Below are 8,355 nucleotides of genomic sequence, written 5' to 3'. Positions count from 1 at the left end.
GAGTTCTTTTACAATAAATTTTATAAAATAAATACTTTGAATACAACCCTAAAACTATGCTATACTAATTACTTTAGGAGAGTGAAGGTGAAGGGGTGGATTACCTGCTTAAAGCTGCTTTGCTGGTATGATGCTATAGCAACAACAAAAATAAAATGCTACAAGGCGGCTATGGTTACATGTTTGGTTTCAGCCCTGCAATCGGGAGAGCTGGGTGAGTGGGGGAACACTGTCCATAGAGAGCATCAGAAATGCTTCTTAACATTATAGTAGTGTTATTTTAATAGCTATTGAATGACTTCATATTTGCTCTAGATTGAATAAATATATATTTTTAAATATGAGGCCTGAAGTGCTCCCCTTATGTGATGGCAGTAATCTAGTCCAGCCCGGTGCAATGCTGGAATCTCAGCTAAAGCATCCATGACAGATGGCCATCCTACTTAACATAGTATGTCTTTTTAAATGTGTTTGTGGGAGCGGACATTATTTACTGGTTGTTTTCTGGTTTTCTTTTATTCTGCATTTTGTCTTCTCATCTTGTATTTTTCTGTTGTGAATTGCCCCTGGATCAAGGGCATTATTATTATTATTATTATTATTATTATTATTATTGACTAGCCCACTGCTTGTGAACTGAAGAAATGAGCCCCACTGCATTCAATGAGATGTAGTTCCAAGTACATCTGCCTAAGTTTGCAGCCTTAAAAGTCGTCGATTTGGGGCAGATGGCCTTAGCTAAGCCACTATTATCTCATTCTCAGCTTAAGTATCCTGTCTGCAATATGGGACGACCCACTACTGGCCTTGCTGTAAGGTGATGTGTGCGAAAGTCTTTGAACACACTGACATACTTGGTAAAAGCTAGAAGAGAAACCATGCAGAAACCTGAGAGCCTGCGAGAGAGAACTTAGCCGCCTCTCTGCCCTATACCAAAGAAACGCAAAAGGTAGATAACGTTTCATTTCGTAGACACCAAGGCGATGAAGAAGATCAGCCTGTCCCCAAGCAGTTCTAGTGGAACTTGCAGCAGCCATAAAAAGGGCTTGTTGCAACGATGAGAAAACCGGTCCCATACCGCAGTTGCTGCCGGACTCCGACTCCCATCATCCCCAGCCACGCCCAGGATGACGGGAGTTGCAGTCCAGTAACACTTCGGAGGCCACGTTTTCCATCCAGGGAGAGCGACTCGCACGCCCCGGGCCAACCTTCGCAGGTGGAGCCTGCCGGCAGTAGCTCCCCTTGGTTTCTCTTAACTCCCGACCGGCCGGATCTGCACAGCTGGGCGGCTCCTACTTGCCGCCCGGCTCCACCCGGGCAGGTCCGCGAGACCGGCGCTCTGCACATGCCCCGGCAGCGCGTCGACCCGCGGGATGCTGCCTCTTTAAGAGCCGCCGCCTACGCGGACGGTGCCCCTTGCCGCGAACTCAGCGTCCGCCTCCTCCGCTCACGCGAGGGAAGCGGAAACGCCGCCCGCTCGCCCGGCAGGGCGCATGCTCGGGCTGGAACGGGGCGAGAGGTGAGTGAGGCGCGTGCAGAGGGCGGAGAGGCGGGAGCCCGGGAGAAGCAGTTGGCCGGCTGCCCGGCGTCGCTTCATGTTCCGGTAGAGGATCCTCCTGTGCACCTGAACTCCGACCCCGGTTGCTCAGGGAACCGAAGGAGATGCAGCATCCTTGTGCAGATAACACGCATAGCCGGTGCTTCATCAACACACGCATTCACACATGCACACTCCCACCTAGCGGGAAGGGGATGCCCGGCGGGGAAGGAGGGCTAAGAGCACGTTCTGATAAGAGCCCCGAATTTCAGAATTAAGAAATTACCTACAGGCGTCGTCGCGACTTCAAATTCTTGCAGCTTTTCTCCTTTGCTACAGTTTTATCTTTGGAGATTGCTGGCGAGTTCAACCCCAAGAAGGGGCTGCTTAATTCTGAAAGGCGTTGGGTCTAATAAAATGTTTTGGCTTAATGCACAAGGAGACCAAAGTCATGCATTGCAGTTTGGCTGCTGCTAGGGCATGCGCCTCTAGCTGCGGCTTCTCCTCCCAGGTAACTTTAAAAATTAGAATAGGGCATTAGAACTGTAGAATTGGAAGGGACCACAAGGGTCATATATAATAATAATAATAATAATAATAATAATAATAATAATAATAATAATAATAATTGTATGCTGTCCATCTGCCTGGGTTGCCACAGCCGCTCTGGGTGGCTCTCAACAGAATATAACACAATAAAACGCCAAACATTAAAAACTTCCCTAAACAATCTAGTCCAACTCCCTGCAATGCAGGAATCTTTAACCCAGTGCGGGGCTTGAACCCATGACCTGGAGATTAAGAGTCTCATGCTCCAGCGACTGAGCCTGTAAAAACACTATTCATTTAAGCGTTTCAGAATTACAAACTTGAACGACCCGGACCCTGTGATCACCTGAGGCCCTTCTTCGCAGCGTCCCCCATGAGAGGTCTGGAGAGTGGCAGCAAGAGAAGAGGCATTTGCAGTGGTGGCCTCCTACTTGCAGAATGCAAGTTGCCTTAGTTACATAACTTTAGGTGCAAAGCAAAAACGTTGCTCTTTTCGCAGGCCTTTGGCTAACTAAACAATCTATGGCCTGTTGAACTGTGTGGCAGGGGGTATTGTTTTTGTTTGTTACTATGCTTTTGTGTTTTGATACCATCCTATGATCCTCATATGAAGGGCAGTATAGTTAAAAGATCTAGTTAAAAAAGCAAATGAAAGTGCATGTGCCCTGTCCTGTTTTATATATGTTATGTGCACTAATTTAATTGTTTCCCCAAGTCCTTATCAACTCTTGAATAGCTAACAATAGTGGATGTGGCATACTTATCTCTTCCATCGCTAAGACTCCTGACCTCATATTAACAAGAGTCTCTACCCTGCCTTCCCTCCGTCTGTGTCACATGCATATATAATACACGCAGACGGAGGTTAATATTTAACGTTTAATGAAGTAGGCTCTGCTCTAGGAAAGCTTGTTGGTCTTTCAGGCGCCACCACACATTTTTTTGCAGGGAAAGTGAATCTAGACAATTCAGGTTTTAATGGTGAGATGCCTGTCCAAGTGGATGATCTTAGGTTGAAGTGGTGAATATTTTTATTGGTTGTTGGAAGGTGGGCTGTTTTGCTAGTCCTTGGTGCTGAAGTGGCGCAGAGAGCCTGCGGATGTGGTTTAGTCCTCAATCCCTTTTATAGCCCTTGTTACAGCAAGGCTGATTGATCGGTTTTCATTTTTGTAATACCCGTTTTCCACTTCCAAGATGCAACTACTGTGGCTTAAATGAGGCCACATGCTCATGAAGCCTGAGTTCTACCATAGTTTCATCAAGACACTTTTATCTTTCTAAAGATAAAAAGTGCACTGGTTGTTGTTACTTTAGCTATATTGATTGCTGTGATTTTTATTCCTAGAGCCAGGCTGAAGCAGCTGATGGTTAAAGGCCTGATGCAATGAGGTGATTCAGTTCCCTGAGCAAACCCAGTCTAGGACTTCTACCCGCAGGGTTAAGAATGGCTGAGCCCTTCCCTCAACTCCTCATCGCTGCAGCCCGCCAACACCTCAGAATCGGGAAGAAGAAAGTCTTATCCCGCTCAGCCGCCTTGAACCTCGCTGGCGAGATACTGGCTGTAGCCGCCGGCTTGAAGCCAGCTTTCCTGTACGATTACAATTCCGCTGGGACTTCTCAGATCCTAAGCTACGTTCAGCAGCTTCAGACAATCAATCCGCTTGGATGCCGGCTACACATTCTGAGCATAGCTGAAAACGTTCTGATTGTCAACTTGGGGCTGATGCTGCTGTGGTTGGAGACAATCCTGCTTAAGGACAACATCCCCTTTGTTGACGTTTCTGCTTCCAGGACATGCCCTAGCCTTTGTGATCTGGAAAACGTGGGTCTCATCAAAGGCCACCTGTCAGAGATACTGAATCATATTAAAGCCCAGGCAGCAGACACATCTCAGATGCTTTCCTCCAGTGCGGTCTTTTGCTCAAAGTGGAATCTATGCACTCTCTTTGGTGTCTTGCTGGGCTATCCTGCTGCTTACAGTTTCCCTGTTCAGAAGAGCTTTGACAATTGCCTTTCTCTGACCCCACTGAGGGTGTTCACTGTCCAAGCCACGTTCTGTAAGATAAGCAACGATTTTAGAGTACGCTTTTACTCCTTTAGCATCCCAGACCTCTTGTATCCCGTCATGAAAAGAGGCCTTGACGCGTGGTGCGAAAATCTCAAGGATGCTTTTAAAGCTCAGAAAGACTTTGCAGATCTTTGTATTACAAATGAAGTCGTTGCTCTGGCAGCAGTGGCCTTGTAAATGTGGGCTGCAATCCAGAGGCATGCAGCAATGTTTCCTCACGCCATATTTGAGAAGTATTTTGGGGAATATGACTCACTGCTTAAGAAAAGGAAGTGGGAAAATGGTGCAGTGCTTATTCTATTGGAGTCAGGGGTAGCCAATACGATTCCCTCTAGATATTGATGGAATAAAGCTCCCATCTTCCTTGACAGGAGGCTCTCACTTGCAAATTTCTGTGGGTGTCTATACCCAGACTCAGTGTATATATAGGTGGTATATAAAGCCGCATTTTGAAAGCCATCCTGCATTCAGTCTTCTCAAAATGAAGCCTTGTTAACCCCAGCCACAAATATTTCAGCTGTTTCTTTCTTTGTTTTTAGCAGTCCCAACTCCTAGGCCTGGGATGGGGAAGCTGCAGTTCTTCAGCTGTTGAACTCCATCTCCCAGCCAGTGTGACTACTGGTACAGTCAAACCTCTGTTGTCGAATGTAATCCATTACGGCAGCCCGTTTGGCTTCTGAAATGTTCAACAATCGAGGCGCAGCTTCCGATTGGTTGTAAGAGCTTCTTGCACTCAAGTGGAAGCCGTGTCAGATATTTGGCTTCCCAAAAACGTTAGAAAACGGGAGCATTTACTCCTGGGTTTTCGGCGTTCGGGAATTGAAACATTCCAAAACGGAGGCGGCATTCAAGAGCCGAGGTTTGACTGTATAGGATGATGGAAGTTGTAGTTCAATAACATCTGATGGGACATGGGTTCCCTTGCCTTGTCCTACATGGTCAGACAGCACATAGCTGGATTGTGGGTTTTGAGGTTTCCAAAGCTATGGGACAATTGTGTGACGTTTCCATTCAAAACCCTCTGGAGGGTGGATGCATCAGACAGACACTTTTTGTATTGTAGCCTTTAATTTTTTTTTAAAAAAAGAATACAACAGCCAAATGAAGCAACATACAAAGCCAAGCAGTCCAACAAACTCCTTTAGGAGATAGCAAAGTTCAAAATTCTGTAAGAAATTAAAAACATGTTTGATACAAAAATAGTCACTCTCTGTAGACAACTCAGAATGCCCAAATGTAAAAACAGTAACATAAGCAAAACTAAAGGTAGGGTGTACTCAGGGTACAAAATTTATTAAGTAGGATACTACAGCTGTTGCCGTCACTACCAGTAGGAGAGGAATCCAATGATCCTGCCATCTCTGGGAGAAAAAAAGAGAGAAATCTAATAAGATAAACAAACTAGGGTATAATGTGTCTCTGTAATTCCTCCCTCTATTCGATCAGCTACACTTAGTCTCTCCTACACTTCCCTTTTGTATTTTATTCCAACAAAGTCTGTGGTTCTATTTGCATGGAACGGTGATATTAGTGAATTTTTGGGAGTAGAATATTTTCCCCACTTTGCAAATACAACAAATGAGACTCATTGCATAGATGCTGAAGACTGATTCATTCGGAACTTATCATCAATAAAATACAAGAACTGCCAAAACCGACCACTCTAGTGAACCTGAAGGAGTTGCACTTTCCCGTATCTTGCTGGTCCACGATGGTTGTCCTAGCATTACTGTTTTAGTTTGTGCTGAAATCTAAGACCACTGACTCACATTTTGACCTGACATCATGGGTGTAGCTGGGAGGGGGGGGGCAGCTGCCCTCCCAAATCAATAAAAATAAAAATACATTGCCAACTGAGGTTCTGCCCTTCCAAATCAATAAAAATGAAAATACATTGCTAACTGAGGTTCTGCCCCCCCCAACAAAAATCCTGGCCACGCCCATGCCTGACATGTCACGCTCTATCAACAGACTATATCAACAGTATGAGGTAGCACAAAGGGGGCATTCAGAGTGAATTCCTACTTTGGTCTTTTTGCTCTGAGGGTGTTTGATCTCATCTCGGCACTGCTGTAACTTGGCAAGGCAGCTGCGGTACTCGTCACTCAGAATCTCTAGCTCACAACGGAGATCTATGCACTGGGCAAGAAAGCAAATAAGTGTTTAGTATGGTTGTTCACTCTGGTTTTATCAAATGGTTTTGAGGGCAGCAGTTACCAATAAGTTTAGTGTGGTGGCACCTTGAGCATCCCTGATCCTGAAGCAGGGTGGTTAGTTCTACTGTCCTAAACCTGGCTTTCTCACACACCTTACTTCACAGCACATTTAGGGCTTCCTTCACCATTGGCTAAAAACTTCCTTCTTGTTTCAGGCTATGAATAAAGTTAACGCAGCATGTAATGCCAGAAAATGACATTGAACTTGAATGACTTCTAGTTCCTATAAATGTTATTGTGAATGAAGTGTATTGATACAAGTCTTCCTATCCTAATGAACAGGGATGGGGTTGAATTCAACAAAGTCATTGCACGAGCAGAACAACTTCCGCAAGTAAACTTTCCCCTGTAAACACCTGCCTGTTTTCTCCCCCATCCCTCCAGAGCAAGTTTGGGGTCCGTGTGCAGGGAGAGTTAGCATTGCATGAGCAGAGACCTTTCCATTTGCACAATCGCTTTGTGGGAGTCAATCCATGGTCTTCAAAAAGCATTCATTGTCAGCTGCTATTCATACAATTTCCCCCAAGAAAGAAATGGCATCCGGTCTCTCCTCCTGACTCCAAGGCCTAGCAAACAGTGGGGTTTGCTGCTTCTACATTAATATTTGAACATGCATAGTGCAATTGGATGTGATGTCCTGTCAAGTTGGTTCATGTGCTTTTGACATCACATTTAGTTCAGAATATTGGAGAATACCACGCATGTGCATCTATTTGTAGAAACTTTGGTTTGAAAAATGTGGAGTTTCTAGTTATTGCGAAGCCTTTATTTTTAATAGCCTGAGTCTGTCCCTTCTTTTGTGTTTTTAGCTCTCAAAGCCAATTCATACAAGCATTCAAAGTAGACACCAGAGAGCCACCTGAACAAACTGTTATCTGCTGGCTGTCCACACCCAACTAGTCAATAGTATGCAGTTGCCATCCTGGGCAATATTTTTGCATGCTGTGTGCAGGATTTCAAAATGATTACAGATGGTCACATGAATCAGCAGTGATTTGTTTTCTTCAAGCTGACGTGTCCTAGGGAATCACAATTTGGAAGTCTGCACATAAGATGTTAGCCTGCTTTTTTTGTTTGGTTGCTGTTCTGTACACGTCCAGGAGGATGCTTCTTCCAAAACAGGAAGAAAACTTACACTGGATGTGGGTCATTAGGATGAGCTCTGACTGATAGGAACATTGCTATGAATATTCATTTCACTGGATAGCTCAGTTGGTTAGAGTGTGGTGCTATTAACACCAAGGTTGCAGGTTTGATCCCCATATAGGACAGCTGCGTTTTCCTGCATTGTACGGGGTTGGACTAGATTACCCTCAGGGTCCCTTCCAACTCTACAATTCTATGATTTCTATAAAGCACAGAAACAACAATAACCTCTAAAAGCATCTAAGTCACCTTTCAAATGTCCCTTCTGCTCTCTTGTCACTCAAGTTGCATGTACTCAGAAAATACTCTGTTCCAGAAGGAAGCAATGATCTCATGAAGAAAATGTTCAGAATATTTAAAGACTGTTGAGAATGACTCCTGGCAGGATATGGAATATTTGCCAACGATCAAAATCTAACGAGGGCTAGAATGTCCATTGTTCATATGCCTACAGCCTGTAATTAAAACTCCCACCTTTTGTGTGCCATAGATTTACACTGCTAATAAAATATTTTACAATTGTGAACAGGTCCTTCTAAGAATCTTTTAATAAAATTGTAAACTTGTATATTTTTTGTTTCCTTGAACTATGGAATGCAAGCTGTTTCAAAACTCCGGATATGCAGGTAACAGGCTTACCTGTGTCTCCCTTACCTTTCGGCATGTTGCTTAGAGCAGTGTTAGAAACTGATATATAAAAGCTAGGAGCTAAATGACACCTTAAACCTAGGTTATGGCACAATAATGGAATGTCTAGGCACACTTTTATAACAATACAAAGCTGAAAATGAATGAACTGCAGCTAAAATATTGTGTTCATCTTTTACATGGTCTAGTCC

At 44.4% G+C, this 8,355-nt stretch overlaps 3 protein-coding genes across 11 annotated transcripts in view; 1 reads left to right on the top strand and 2 right to left on the bottom strand.

Annotated features, from left to right (window-relative positions):
* GUCA1B (guanylate cyclase activator 1B) overlaps positions 1–2,142 on the bottom strand; it is a 50,942-nt gene extending 48,800 nt beyond the window's left edge. The window contains exon 1 of the mRNA XM_083617633.1: positions 1,824–2,142. The gene's annotated coding sequence lies outside the window, so the exon portion shown is untranslated. The remainder of the gene's footprint in view (positions 1–1,823) is intronic.
* LOC310764164 (UPF0739 protein C1orf74 homolog) lies at positions 906–8,084 on the top strand. Of its 3 annotated transcripts, none has more exons than XM_083617609.1 (2): positions 906–949; positions 3,432–5,810. In XM_083617609.1, exon 2 carries the CDS (start codon positions 3,531–3,533, stop codon positions 4,329–4,331), a length of 801 nt encoding a protein of 266 aa, XP_083473735.1. In that variant the 5' UTR covers positions 906–949; positions 3,432–3,530; the 3' UTR covers positions 4,332–5,810. The 3 variants fall into 3 exon arrangements, with proteins under 3 accessions (XP_083473735.1, XP_083473733.1, XP_083473734.1); XM_083617607.1 differs by lacking the exon at positions 906–949 and adding an exon at positions 1,148–1,519 and having other exon boundaries at positions 3,432–8,084; XM_083617608.1 differs by lacking the exon at positions 906–949 and adding an exon at positions 1,563–1,603.
* The window catches only part of TRAF3IP3 (TRAF3 interacting protein 3), a 36,047-nt gene continuing 32,895 nt past the window's right edge, over positions 5,204–8,355 (bottom strand). For all 7 annotated transcript variants that reach the window (XM_083617463.1, XM_083617464.1, XM_083617462.1 and 4 more), the window contains exons 15-16: positions 6,180–6,293; positions 5,204–5,515 (exon numbers count right to left, since the gene is read on the bottom strand). In XM_083617463.1, coding sequence (XP_083473589.1) covers positions 5,432–5,515; positions 6,180–6,293 — 198 coding nt within the window. In that variant the 3' untranslated portion in view covers positions 5,204–5,431. The remainder of the gene's footprint in view (positions 5,516–6,179; positions 6,294–8,355) is intronic.

The sequence above is a fragment of the Podarcis filfolensis genome, assembly GCF_964270895.1.
Source record: "Podarcis filfolensis genome assembly, chromosome: 6".
In the NCBI taxonomy this organism is placed as follows: Eukaryota; Metazoa; Chordata; class Lepidosauria; order Squamata; family Lacertidae; genus Podarcis; species Podarcis filfolensis.
Note: the sequence above shows the minus strand (reverse complement) of the source record. Positions and strands in the feature narration are given on the sequence as shown.

Excerpts from the sequence above, each read along its gene's own strand:
- LOC310764164 (XM_083617607.1), top strand. The coding sequence starts at position 3,531 with ATGGCTGAGCCCTTCCCTCAACTCCTCATCGCTGCAGCCCGCCAACAC.